Genomic DNA, 14,765 nt, shown 5'->3' with positions numbered 1-14,765 from the left:
GTGTGTGTGTATATATATACACATACATACATACATTCATTTATACATGGGTGTATATATACAAATATACATACATGCTGAGTGTTTTTTTATGTGTGTTATCTGAACTGGTCAGTCATAATGGGTTTGAATCCTGTGTTTTAATTTGTGTTTGTGTCTGCGATGACTGTTTTAGTTCATTGAGTGCAATAAACCCATTGCTCACTTTGTGAATACGTTTCATGGATTGCATGAAGAAGATAAGGAATGGTCAAACGAGCACGTGGTTTCACACACCTAGTGTAACAGTATCTGCTGGAGTCTATACAGCAGTCTATATATGTAAATTCTACATGGATTAAGTAGTTAAGGACATGTCATTGTTTGCACTTCCTTGGACACTTGAAAAAGTGACAAAACTGGTGTAAGGAAAAACCATGTGCAATTTTTATGTAGTGTTTCCACAAATTTAGATACTTTGTGGTCTTCACACAGGTTTTTCTTTGACTTTTTTTATTTTGTTCTGTACATACATGAACATCTGTACAAAATATGACATTTTCATACTATGTAATGCTCTACCTAATTTAAGTACAACATATGTACATATGACCTGGAAAGCAGCTTAACATTAGTGTCAGAACTGGGGAGGAGGAGGAGGGAGGGGGGTGGTGTGTGGAGAGACCCTTTGATTCCAATTGTCCTCTACTTCACATTCTGCTGCTGGACAAAGAGAGCACTCGCGCCACCCACTGTCTATAGTGATGGCATCAATGTGCGCCAATCCATGACACACAGTGGCCAGAACGATGCAGCTTGTCTTTGACACAGGAATGTCTGGGGACTGTCAACATGAGAGGGCTGGTCAGTAACCTGTACTCAGCAATGCGTGCGCTAAAAATGACTACTTTTTTAGTCAAGAGAGTGACGGAATTGCAGCACAAATGTTTGAAATGTAAAAAAAAAGTTTCAGAGGAAATGAAGGAATGAGGAAAGCTATTTTGAAATGGTAGCTTAATTACGCATCTTACATAGAAACATAAATGAAAAAAGCTGTTTGCCTGCAGTGTTTCCTTTTCTTGAATCTTAGTTTTCTGATGCGCCTAAAAAAAGGATAGAGCAAACAAAATTACACACAGCATTAAGATCCTAAACAACCTGAGGTATGCAGCCATTTGTTCCACAGACTACAACAGTAGTGGTACTTGTTCATTATGTTGCATCCATCACTCTCTCTATTATTAACTACCAGATTTCATGCCGGGGCTAGGAACAGCAGTTAAAATAAAAAGAAGCTATCAAAACAAGCCCCAGGTGTCTAATAAATTGACCCCTCTCACTTCGTAGCTTAGAAGTGACTCTCTAAAGGGAGTGCTCCTGTGCGGACACTGTGGGCCAGAGTGCCAGTCCGAGTGCCTGAGTGCTCAATTTGTCCAGCAACAACAGAGTGTTCCCCACCTTTGGAATGATCAGAAAGCGAAAGACAGATTTCAAGGACAATATCCTGCAACAGAAGGGGGGACATCGTGCAGTTTGAAATTAATAAAAAAAAGAGGAGGGGGGGTTGTAGCATATAGACATAGAGAGTGGTGTGGGGCTACAGGGACCTACGGGAATGGGGGCTGGGGAGGACCCTAAGCAATATACATTTACAATATACAGTACACAAATATTATCAACAGTAACTGCAGGCTTTCCTTTCCTCATATAATGAGCCTGAATAGTAAGCAAGTATCTTTTTTTCCTATATATAGTCCCAGTAGGAGGATTGTATAGCGCTCTTCCATACACCAAGTGCATCTGTTTTTTTTTTCTTTTTTTTTTTAATATTGCTTAGGCGCTTTAAAGAAATTGTAGCTCACAATCTATGACACAGACTAAATAAATCAAGCAGGTCAGGGAGGAGAGGATAGGGGTTGGGGTACATGTAGAGATTACCTCAGCTTTTTTTTTTTTTTTTTAACTGAATTAACCCTTTCCTTTCCAAAAGACCTTGCAGCCTTGAAGGAGCAGAGCTTTTTTGTTTAGAAAAAAAAGGAAATATAAAGGCAGCTACATTAGGCCCTCGAAGAAGGGTTTAAAAAGCTGGTAGCTTATCCATGATTCTCTGTATGGACACAGACAATTCATCCATATGAATTAAAAAAAAACAAATACAACAGATGAAAACATTTTCATGGCAATCGTCTGTGTTGACAGCTAACGTGGTTTCAAAAATGTGACATATCTGAAGATGCGGGGATCGTCCCAGCCCAGCCACAGTCCTCTCCCCAGTCAACGGCCAGCTAACACTGAAGAAACATCAAGCGAACGTGAGAATGGGGCACCAGGTGCTCAAGTTAAATCCTGGGGGGTGGACGGAGAGTTCAGACAATCAGAGGCTTCATCTGTCTTAGGATGTGGACTTCTTATTGGTTTTAGTTTCACAAGGGAAAAACATATATGCATTTACTGTAAATACAACGCATTTTGAAGGATGATTACTGTCTTGTCGAGTCCTTTGGTGACATTTGGCAAATAATTTGAGAATCAATGGGAGAATGTTTAGTCAAAAGTTGACTAACACAGAGACTTCAACTGTCTACATGGTCAGTTGGAAAGCTTTGCAGGCCCAAAAGGGCCATTTCGCTCCACAACCAGTGGGTGGCAACATGACTCATGTTCAGGACAAAGGATTCTGGGTGCTGGCATGTTTGAAGGTGTGGAAGACTACGGCGGATTCATCCTGTGAGAATGATGGCTGCCCCTTGCAGTGAGGTTGAGCTTTATAATTGCCGAAACTTGAAAAATTGCTTTCTGTCAACCGAATGTACAAGTGCATATAACAGGACATACCCACAACAGAAGCAGGACGCAAGACACAGACGTGCATCAATTACTGTCGGTAAAGGGAGCCTAAGACGGACTCAATGTGTTGGAGGTCTAGTGGGCCATGAGGCAACAAAGACAGCGGGATACGGACAAAATTCATGAAATGGGAGTTACACCATTTTTTCTGAGAACTGTGGGAGGGGAATCCATGTGGATTTATCAGACCCCACAGCTAGCCTACCGCAATGAGTATGTGGCAATTCAGCATTGCTGGTCCACTAATCTTTGCTAATAGATTGAGAAGCAGAATAATAATTTTTTAAAAAGCTAGTTTAGGTTGGACACATTCCTGTGGCGCAACCCGACACCTTTAGCTCGCGATATCTTGCGTAAATAAAACGGCCCCACGTCCGCCCTGACATACACTGTGACATCCCCCCCAAACCTAACTGATCCACTGTCTGGAATACAGATCCTCTACTTTTCATAATCACATCGGTTCATGCAGAGGTGTTTTTTTTTTGTATTGTAAATTCTGTGGAGACCAGCGAAAGACAACACAGCACCAGAGTGCTTCTGACAGGGGAAAACCTCCTCTGGACATGCAACGGCCATGATGCCCTGCAGAGAACAGATTCGCTGTCTTATAAGGTGTGCCTGCACCTAACAAACAGGTTCTGGAATCTTATACACGGTCATGCTGGACGCGAAGTTCGGTCAAATGGTGTCAATCATCATTATTAATAATGTCAATTATTAACCAGATGTTAAAATGATACTGACAATGTATGTACAGATGTGCAAACGCTTTTGTTCTAGCTACACAAATAGGCAGTCCGACAGGTGGTGAAAGGCCATGATTTAAAAGATGCAAAGACAAATGCAAAGAACGTAAAATAGGAGATGTATTGCCGTGTGCAACGGACACATCTGCAAAAACACCTTTTACTGACATTTGAGTAGAGACCAGCGTGTGAAATAAAACTTTTTCCTTAAACTTTTTTTTTTTTTTTTAAAGAAGGTGGAAACAGGCTGCTTCTCACAAGTGCTTTCTCTTCAGACATGGTATAGATAAGCATAATTCACAAAACACCATCTTGACTGACCGTTCAGTATTGGGCAGGAATCAGGCGCTCCCCAGCAAACCAAGTTTTTCTCTACATCTCTGCAACGATGCGATCATGCTGCAGCATCAGCACAGCAGCGCTCTAAGGCTGTTATAGCTGACTGGCCCCAGTCATCCCATGGCAAACCTATTCCTTCCTCTTTGGGATGAATGTCACTCTTACTGCACACAGTTTGCAGCAAGTCAGCATCGCAATCCATTTACCGTTTACAGCCTGCTAAGCAGAGCGCAAACAAACCTCTCCATGGTAACCCTTGGACTTAACGCTAGCAGTGACAACAAGCAAACAAAGCAGGTACAATAGGACAACATCATAAGGACAGAGAGAAACAAAACCAAAAACATGCCTGACTGCAGAGATGAGTACATCTAAGGACACTGGTGTCTAATGACTGAACTGCACCTGTTGTGTCACTGAGTGACTCTGTATGTGTGTGTGTGTGTGTGTGTGTGTGTGTGTGTGTGTGTGTATTTATGTGAGCGTGTGCGTTACCGTGAGTGTGTGTTCATGTGAGCGTGTGCATGTACGAGCTTGTGTTTGCGCCAGCATATCGACTGATCCCAGTGATGGCAAAGGTCTATGCAGATTGGGCTCTCCGACGGGAGGGGAGGGGGAGCTGTGTCTGTGGCACGAGGGAGCAGGAGGAGGTGTGGGGGCGGGGCAGAGGGGTGGGGAAGGGGGGGGGGGGGAGATTGGGAGGGTTGTACAGCAGGCAACTTTAGGACGGGAAGAGGCGGGTAAGCTGGGCGTGGAGGGTGGCACTGCTCTCCGGTCAGAGTGCTTCCTGGTTGGCCGTCAGGTACTCCTCGGCCCGCTTGTGTGCTTCCAGGGCTTTTATAGTGTACACATCCTGCGGCAGCTCCGACTTCCGCCTCATCAACACCTTGTCCTTCTTCAGCTCCTTCAAGCCCTGGGGGTGCCCCACAAAAAAGAGCACACACTTAACACCAGTTACAATCAAGTACAACAGAGGTTACAGAGGTTAATTTTTAATTACAACCACAATGGACACATTAGAACTGGGAATCTTTTTATTCGCTATGCTACTTTCACTGAGTGAACAGCTGTAGGGGGAAAAACTTTAACACTCAATATTGATATTTAGCTAAAAATGATGAGGGTGCAGTGTTATCAGTCAGAAACTGTGCAGCTGGAACTGAAGTGGAACTGAACCTTCGTTGCACCCCTGCCGTACCTCTGTTCCCCCTCCCCCCTCTACTTTCTCCTCTCCGATCCTCCGACCCTGCTGCTCAGATCAAAGTGAAATCTTACCCTCACTCATGGCTTCCTGCACCTGCTCGGTTACCTGGCAGGTGCATCCCTGCTCTCTCTCTCTCTCTCCTTTGACAACCCCTCAGCTGTACTTCCTCCATGTAGTTACTAATGACTTTGATGTAATATATTATCCCATAATAATTCTTCTGCTCCATTATAATATCATGCTAAATAAATGAATGATGTGATATTACAAAGATTTTATTATTAGTATTTACTAACAGTGATATATATTAAGTGGCAGTGTGACAAAGTGGTAAGGGGCAGGACCTGTAACCAAATCAAAGCAACAGCCTTTCCCTGCTAGGGTGCTGCTGTTGTACCCTTAGATGAAGTACTTAACCCACAACTGCCTCATTAATAATCCAACTGTATAAATGGATGAAATTGTAACTAATTTAACCTGTGTAAGTTGCTCTGGATGAGAGCATCTGATAAAAGGCATTCATGTAATGTAAAGTAATGCAATAATAATTTCAATGATTTATTTAACACCCACATACACTGCTGGGTTTACGCTGGCATCATTCTGGCAGAGTGCCATGCTAAAGCCATAACAGCACTGCTCTGTTCAGGATACCTGAGCGTGTGCCCCGCAGAAACCCCAGAGCTGTAACCGCTCCGCCAACGAACGCAAGTGATCGTATTTCATACTTTCATTTGTTCGGCTCTGTTGAATTACACGGCTGACATATCTACATTACACAGCTGGACGTTCCCCTCTCTGCTGTAATTCTAATTAGCGTCCGGCTCAAGAGCGCAACAGAAGAGCGCCCCGGACTCCAGAGCGAAAATCCAGACCTCTGGCCACGGTTCAACAGAGCTGTCTCAACACAGCACAGCTTCTACACGGCCTTGCTTCTATGCAGCGCTGCCTCTGTGTAGTGCTGCTAAGATCAGGGGGGCAGCTGCAGGTCACCTGGGAGGCTTCTGTCTCCACAGTCTTCTTCAGCAGCTGGATGTCCTCAGCAGTGGGCGTCTCCGTTTCCATGGAGTACAGCGGCATCCCCGCTGGGGTCTCGTTGTACATCATGTACTAGACACACACACACACACACAAAATCAATCAGAGCTGAGGCCTAGTCAGTAAAGACTGAATAACCAGGAATCTACAATAGGAACATTACCACCTCATCTCATTCAAAACATAATAGAAGACCAACACTATAGCAGCTCAGCCTTGGGTTACTTCTGACATGAATGAAAAACACTCTGTCTGAAGAGAGCTTGAGCTTTGAACACTAAGCAACAGACAGCACACTCAGTTAGACTAATTGAATTAATTTGCACTGAAGAATTTGTGTAATTTACAGGAGAAGTGTGGTAAGCAAAACACCACAACAGGCAGAAGGCATAAAAACATATTACAGAGGCTGTCAAGCGTTTCTCATTTATTCACAGTTTATGTCTGATTGAGGAAGAAATGCAGCAGCCATAATGTTCAAGGATGATTTCCAAGTTAGGTTTTAACTTATTTCAAACCCCAGGTGTTCTTTTCACATCTATGAACACCAAAAAGCCTATTCAAACTGGGTTGCATAACTACAGCGAGTGAATCAGCTAACGATTCCATGAAAAGAGAGCTGACCTCTTCCTGTGGGTGAGCTCCGGGCCGGAGGTGAGGGTAGACCTTTGTAATCTGCAGGGCGAGACGGATGAAAAGACATGTGGGTGTGCAAAGCGACCCATCAAACTGCATTGAAGCCGTTTCTGTTAATTAAAACATCAACCACAAAAAAAAGCCTTTTGTATGAACCAGCTCTACAACCGAGAGCTACAGGCTAGTCACAAGAGATGAACTGTGATAATTAAATCTGTCTGGAACACAAAGATTTCAGAGTAATTAATTAAAGCATGACTTTGTTTAAAAAAAAAAAAAGCGAGATACCACAAACCCCTGCCCTGACTCCCTTTTACAATGGCAATTTCACACAAAGCCCTGGGTCTTTAATTGCCAGAGAACTCCCGGATGGCAATCCCTCCACCTCGCCTGCTCTCTAGGAGGAGTATTATGCGATATCATTACAGGCACGAGGAGAATGGCAGAAAGCAGGGGCCGATATGTGCACGGAGACATACTTCTTCATTAATTGGCAGTCTTTCGCATGACATTTACAGTGTTTCAAAGACACACACTATGCCACTGAAGGAAAGGACAGTTGTACAGACTCCCTGTAAATCATTTAAAATAAAACCCAAAAAAGGTCAAAGAGCAAACAGGAGAATGGCAAGGTGAGGAGGTGGAGGACAGTGAAAAAGACCCACAAATTGAAATGTGTTTATATATCAAATATTTTCATATAAATGTAAACATATAAATGAAAAAATAATATGGCTATACAAATACAAGGCTATGCAGTATTTGGGGTGGAGTGGGGGGGGGGGGTACAGTACATATACATCACCTGTTTCATTCAAACATACAAATTAAGCACAACATATAAATTCAGAAAAACAAAAACGTAATTCAGAGGTACTACTCTGTATGTTCTGTATATTCAATTTAAGTGTCTGAATTACTGTTATCAAAAGACACTCCCTGAAAGTCTACATTTTATATGCAATTGGTTGTTGACACTGAATATTGACATGAAAAGTATCTGAGTACCCTTCCAGAATGCTTCAGACTGAATGTGATGGATATCTATAAATCACAGCCCTTATAGACTAAACTACTAATGGAATTACCTAACATCAGCTTCAAACAAATCTGAACTTGGCAGTTGTTTTATGTCAATAAATTGAAGGGAACCCATGAAATTTTAGTTTGCCAGCTAACTGACAGAAAATTGGATTACTACAACATTTGACGCCACACTTGTGCTGAAACAACCTACCACTACATAACTCGGTGCTTTGAATTCAGACTGTGTTCGTTCAGAGAAAGTGAATAATGAAATGCTTTTTCAAAGAGAATACCATGAGGCTTTGCATTTGATCTCCTGATGCAATTTGGAGGACACTTGCACAGCCTTTTTTTATATCAAATGGACCAGACATCAAGCTCAGTTCATTCTACATAGAGGATTCTGTCTCTGCCATTGTTGAAGCTACAAGTGTTCTGATTTGCTGGATCTTTATGAAAACTTTTAAGGGGGGAGGGTGGTCTAAAAAATAACAGGCATGGTTTGCATAGGAATGAAGATAGCACAAGCACCTGAATCTCCTGTTACTAACCGGAAACCACCTAGAAGGAGGATGGAGGGCACGCAGGAGTTGAATATCTGGTCATAATAGAATGCCTGTGGCACTTATGGCGCCTCTGTAATCAAGCCTTGAGTGCAGCTACAATCGCTGCTCTGGGGATCTTTGCTTTCTAGTCGTGCAGAATCTCCATGACTGACAGTTATACCAAGTGCACAGTGTGAACTCCCGTGACTATCTGATGTCCGACATGTAATTTGGGTGAAGATAAATTTGCTTTCATCAATCCTCTGATACAGTATGTGCAGTTTTCATAAAGAAAGAGACTGAGTTTTAAACACAAAACTTATTTTAAATGTGCAGTATAATGCAGTGCAGGGACAGCTGGTTGCTGTTATTTCTTCATCACACCTCCAAACACCTCAGGTGGGTAAATGTTGTCCTGTTTTTTGGTGGCAAACAGCCAACTATGCAAAGTTGCTCTTATGTAATAGCAGTTATTAACTGCATAACAACATTGTTGTAGCCCTGGGTCGGGTTTTTCAGATGCGCTCACTTGCAGTGCTAAACGAGGGCCTTGCTGTGGAGGCCGTTACCTGGGGGTTCTGCCTCGCCAGCTCCTCGATCTTGTGCCAGATCTCTTCCCGCTCCTTCAGCTTGTACTTCTCCCTGCAATCCAAGCCAAACGACACCTCAGAGCCACAGAGACACCGTCCCCCGCCCGGCAGGAAGCACGCGGCACAAGCACTCACTGCCTCACGGCGTTCCTTACTGTTACACTGAGTGAATCAAATGTACCATCTAATTTTGGTCTTTCTTTTGAGTCGGGTGGGGGTGGTTTGCAAATGATCAATAGATCCTGATGCCCTTTTGAAAAGGTTGCCGGCCTCCTGCTGGAAGCCTACTGGGCATTCTCACAACAGGAGGTCCCTGGAGCCACTTACTTCTGCTTCTCTGCCTTGTACTGCTGGGTGCAGTCATCAAACAACTTCTGGTTCATCTCCATGAAGAGCTTCAGGGCGTTGTAGATCAGGCCATGTATTGTCCTGCAGAGAGAGAAAAATGTTAAATCAACATTTCAGTCGAATATATCTAATGACATGTATAATGGTGGGTGGGTTGAATATTGTGAAGGCACTCTGATGTATCAAAAGTGGGGAGTCCATATTTTGGGTTTTTAACTGCAAGCATAATCAAGCAACAGATGTGGCCAAAGTCCATGCTTAACATAGAATCCTGCTTATCTGCAACAAACGCATTATTTATTGTGACAAATTGGCAATGTATCTTACAGTGTGTTTGCTGTCAAAAGCCTTGCTGTAAAACTGCGGTTGTAATTGTTACCAATCCATTATTGGCTGTGCTGATGTTAAGGTAGCCATTATTTTTATGGACTTTAACTCACTTGTTTTTAATTTTGGATCCCAGCCAGTATTTTGCAGGCACTTGAATTAATTTGCTTTTGTTCTTCAGAAATGTGAGATAGTTACACTGTCGAGTGCGTATGACTCAATATTACAAAAACTTTATATAATGAGACACAACCAAATCGGGCATACAGGCTCAGTAAATGAGCTGGACAAGGTTGCAAATCATCCAAAATTTGCAAAATGTTTGTTAATATCTAAGAGGGTTTAACACAGCAGTGAGACAGAAACACAACCCTGGCTTTCTTTTGGATGTATTCTTCTGGATACGTATGTATTGCTCTTTTTACAAAACAGATTGAAAATAAAAAAACTATTACAAAAGGTAAAGAATGGTGCTTCTGTATTTTACCAGAAGTGTCAACCCTTGAATAAGTTGTAGTATACCTCAAATATCACATGTGAATGTTGACACAGCTGATGCGCAAGACCTAGCCTCGAATCTGCTTCCATTACTTCCACTTACACGTCAGGTATTATTCTGTCACGGTGAAAAAAAGGACTATTTGAGACGATCTGCTTTGGTTCAGGCAGTTATAGCAGATGTGTGAATCCAACATTCCCCTCCACAAGAGAGAGCGAGGCTGCATATTCACTACTAGCCTCTCGCCAGCAGCCGCGTCAATCGTCTCCACCTGAAGGCCGCTCAAAGCCGACCGCCGTTTCTGGACTGCAGAGTCCAGCGCTGTATTCCGAGCTGCGTTTGCTTTCTGAGGCGGAGAGAACTGTGGCGTTTCTGTGGCAGGGGCAGTGAAATCACTGATGGTGTTAATGGGCCTAATCTGCTGCAGAGGACAGTTCAGAGGCAGGCGTTTTAACCACGGAAATGCTGCGCCTGCCCTTCTCTCCTTAGTTACGTGCCACATGAAGCACATTTTAACTAGAATTTTCACTGTAACTGCAATTCTGTAGTATAAGCAAACTGACATATCTTACATTTTGGTTATGTTCACATATATTCATTCAGTAGCTGACACTGATGTGAAAATTCTTGTTCTCTTCAGAAGCAAATTATCGACCCAACACGACACCAGTGTTCAGCCTGTTTGAGGCATGCATGATGCGTATGCATGATCTCCATGCCTAAGTTAGCACAAGAAACAACTGTGTAATAGCAGCAGCAGTTAGCACAGTCGTTCACTAGTCCTAAAAAGAGCCCCTTTATTAGCGCTGTGATGCTAATTAATTGCTTTCATACCATCTGATTACAGACAGATTATTAAATCAACAAATCTATTCCAGTCCTGTATCTGTAGACAGAAAGCTAGGTTCCCACCTGCATGTATATAATGAGGAGTACCTCCTGCCCAGTATGAGAAGCCCAAGAATGCAAATGGGAAACCGCCTTCTCTGATTAAAGCCTCCTTCTACACTTACGTTTACAATCATCAGGTAGACCTTTCACTTACGCCACAATGCTGGAACACTAGTTAGTAACTGCCATTCTGGTCAAATAAGATGTGCAAGCACACATTTATACGGCTGGACTTATGGTTGCAATTCAGACCGAATGCCTTTATAGCAGACCTGAAGTTGTGTGTAGCTTGTGTGAGTCCTGTATAAAGCCAGTAGGGTAGCAGGTAGCAGAGCGGTTTCAGCTTTGACATCACTCCCTGAGACCTGGTTAGCTGGTGTTGTCATCGATGGAGGTAGGGGAAAATTGCCTTTAGCTTAACTGGTAATGACGCTGGCCATTAGAATTCGGGGGACGAGAACTTCCGTTTCAATCTCACTCACAGATCTAGTTCACATACATTACACTCTGCTGAAGGGTAAAACGGCAATGCCCTATGCAAGATTGAAACCAGTAACCCTGTGTGTACCAGCCCCATTCCCTGACCACTGAGCAGCGCTGTAGCTCAGGTGGCACTTTAGCTGAGGTTTACAGTGACAGCGGGGGGTTGATGACGCACTTGTTCCAGTGGCTTTTGGAGTTCTTGTAGAGCGCCGGGAACATGATGGGGAGGATCCTGGCCGCATTGTCGCTGATCAGACTCATAATGTACTCGTTGTTCCAATAGTACAGGGCCCTCTCCGCCACCTAAAAACACACACACCGTTACTGTCCCCAGATGCACCCGAAGAGACGCATTAACGAAAAACGTGCCTTCTCTATTAAAGAGACGTTCCCGTCTCTCCGGGGGAGGGCCATGCCCGTGAGCTGGATCAAATTACTCAATCTTTCATTGAGCATAATTAAGATGCATTGTAATTATAACGTAGCATAATTACATTCTCCTCAGCAAACACCCTGAATCAGAGTGGCTGACATAACTTATACGGCAGTCATTTATACAGTTGGATATTTTCCAGAAGCATACTGCGTTAAACACCCAGCTCAAGGGTGCGATGGCAGCCTCCCACCTGGGCACTGAGCTGTTGACCTTAGGGTTATAAGACCTGCACCTCCCCAGTACCCCCCAACCCTGAGTATTAGGGGTTACAACACGAAGGCTAATTACAAATGAGTGCGCCTCCTTGGCCCTTCAAGTGTTGTGAGAAAATAGCAGCGTCACAGCGAAAAAGCCTTGTTTTGGTTGGCCGACGCAGCGAAGCCAATGCGAGCCATATGCTCACAGCGTGGTCCTGGTTAACCTCAGCACTCCTCCTTGGAATGAACTTTCGCTGCAGACTTTACGCCAGCGTGATACGCCACCTGTGCAATGCCCCAAACGGAGCCCGAGGTACGTCTTCAGGCTCTGTCAACAACACTTGAGGCCAATCCTCTACGCGAGCGAGCTACCCGGCTGCTCTGGGCTGCAGCCGCCGGCCGTCCCGCGCGGCGTACCTGGAAGTGTGGACTGGACACACACTTGGCCAGCTGGCGGAAGAGCGGCTCCATGACCTTGACGAACTCGGAGGGCTCGATGACGTCCAGGATCTCCTCCAGCTCGTTCAGGAACATCACCTCTTTGGGGCTGTGGGTCTTGGGCCAGAACTTCAGCAGTCCCATGATCACCTGAACAGGGGGGGGGGGGGGGGGGGGGCAGAGGGGCAGAGACATGAAGTGGGCCGTCCTGAATGATTATGGGGGCACTGTACCCATATAAGGTTATTATAATTAAACTCCCAGAATATCCCTTGCATTAAAATAACCATTCTTCACAAATCTATCATATCATTTGCATTGTTCCGAATTGCAAAGTTGTTTTCCCCATTTATTGATTTTTTTTCAATTAACCTATTTACGAAACTACATGCAACAATGAACACTCCAACTTCAAGAGCTACTTTTGAAATGTCAATCCATGAGCAACAAAAAAAATACTTAACAGTAGATCACTGGAAAAGTCACCCTGTTTAGCAAATTTAGTTTGAGTTCAGCCAGCTGAGTTTCCCCAGTTTAAGTATAGCAAGCCCTTATACTAATAATGAGCCATTTTGTAAAACTAGCTTAGGTTTGTTTTCAAACCAGTACACAAACTGGCAGCAGTTCACTGTGTAATCCTGTCCCACACGCTGGAGACGCTCCGTTTTATTCTGCTGTCACTTTCCCTGAGCTTTGGATATACCGTATATTATTTGATTTTCTGCCCTGTAAACACTAGGAGACCTGTGTCTTGCATAAAAGAAATAAAGGATCACTGTTATAAGTTTGATGTGCACGCACATATCCAACACACTGCCATTCTTCAGAAACAACACTACCCTTTGCATATACATATTAAGGCAAATTATCATCTGTTTTCAAATACCAAGATTACTAGCATTACAAAACCGCCTGGCCAACCCTTGTGACAGCCAGCAGTGGAGCTGGCATTCCCTGACGCCTTTAAATCTCATTAGAGTCTTAATCAGGCAGCGTTCACCGGATTCCACTCTCTCTGACTCAATCCTATCATTTACGTACATCTCTTCTCAAGTCTAACAGCGACGGTTGCCAGGTTTTAATTAGACTTCGGGCCTGCACCGTGTGAGGCAACATGTGGCAATCGCTGACATTAGCGGTACTCTTTTTTTTTTTTTGGGTGGGGACTTCAAACGTGAGAAGAAACTCAATTTCCCTACTCACAGGCTCCGTTAGGCTGCTGTCTTTCTCCAAGAACTGCACCACGCAGTAGGCCAGCTGGGGATCCCGGGAGAAGAGGAGACACAAACAGAAAAACCAGACCATCACATACGGTGAGCGGGACTCAGGGCCTAGCGCGCAGCACTTCCGCGATTAACGCTGGAGAGCAAGGGGCTTTAAAGAGCCGCGCTACCTGTGGGTGGTACACGCTGAGGGACTTCACTTTGTGGAGTGGCAGCAGCACTCTGATCAGGAACATTTTATGCTCTTCCTTCAGCGGTAGAGCGAAGCCGTTGATTATGCTGAGGAGGATGAAGAGAACACCAAATCCATTTCGTTTTTTAAAATCAGCTGTTCCAAACACGGTCATAGCCTATAAATGTCATAGCCTGTCCAACGCCTTTCAAATGTTCAAATGCATCGTAAGATTTTGACTCGCGTCTTAAGCATCTTTTTTCTCTTCTATCAAAAGATAACCATCTTCTGTTAGTCACAACATATGATTGCAAGAAAGGGATCACCTACCTTCCTAAGATTTCTAAAAGCTCTGCAATTCCATTGTGGTGCTCAGTTTCATATATAAACCTGGAACAAAACAAACATCAACATTTTCAATAAGCAAGGTTAATTCTGCTGTAAAAAAAACAAGCATAAATAAAGATAACCCCTTCATTTCCTCAGGTACTCCACTCGAAGATGGATTTACTTGATCTTCCCATATCCCACACTGGAAGCATGCTGTAAACCTAAGGTGACAGGGCAGCAGCGCTTACCTGTAGAAGATATTGTTGATCTGTCGCCTGATGTAAGCTCTCAGGCCCAGGAACTTGCCGTAGATCCTGTGGAGGATGGTCTTGAGGAAATCTCTCTCCCGGGGGTCTTCGCTGTCAAACAGCTCCAGGAGCTGCAGAGAGAAGGGGTGATCCCACCATCTGAAAACAGGGCAGAATGCGAACCCGGAACAGCTTCTGCACTAACAAGTGCTTGGCATGG

The 14,765-nt window shown here is 44.0% G+C and overlaps 1 protein-coding gene across 1 annotated transcript in view; it reads right to left on the bottom strand.

Moving 5' to 3' along the window:
* Window positions 1-4,604: 4,604 nt before the first annotated feature.
* Window positions 4,605-14,765, bottom strand: part of ppp2r5d (protein phosphatase 2, regulatory subunit B', delta) — a 28,160-nt gene continuing 17,999 nt past the window's right edge. The window contains exons 7-17 of the mRNA XM_036546456.1: window positions 14,546-14,676; window positions 14,298-14,357; window positions 13,966-14,074; window positions 13,776-13,829; window positions 12,552-12,722; window positions 11,677-11,804; window positions 9,281-9,382; window positions 8,933-9,005; window positions 6,781-6,831; window positions 6,112-6,228; window positions 4,605-4,827 (exon numbers count right to left, since the gene is read on the bottom strand). Of these exons, the coding sequence (XP_036402349.1) occupies window positions 4,690-4,827; window positions 6,112-6,228; window positions 6,781-6,831; window positions 8,933-9,005; window positions 9,281-9,382; window positions 11,677-11,804; window positions 12,552-12,722; window positions 13,776-13,829; window positions 13,966-14,074; window positions 14,298-14,357; window positions 14,546-14,676 (1,134 nt within the window). The 3' untranslated portion in view covers window positions 4,605-4,689. The remainder of the gene's footprint in view (window positions 4,828-6,111; window positions 6,229-6,780; window positions 6,832-8,932; window positions 9,006-9,280; window positions 9,383-11,676; window positions 11,805-12,551; window positions 12,723-13,775; window positions 13,830-13,965; window positions 14,075-14,297; window positions 14,358-14,545; window positions 14,677-14,765) is intronic.

The sequence above is a fragment of the Megalops cyprinoides genome, chromosome 15, assembly GCF_013368585.1.
Source record: "Megalops cyprinoides isolate fMegCyp1 chromosome 15, fMegCyp1.pri, whole genome shotgun sequence".
NCBI classification, from domain to species: domain Eukaryota; kingdom Metazoa; phylum Chordata; class Actinopteri; order Elopiformes; family Megalopidae; genus Megalops; species Megalops cyprinoides.
The sequence above is the reverse complement of the archived record's forward strand: the minus strand, read 5'-3'. Positions and strand labels throughout refer to the sequence as shown.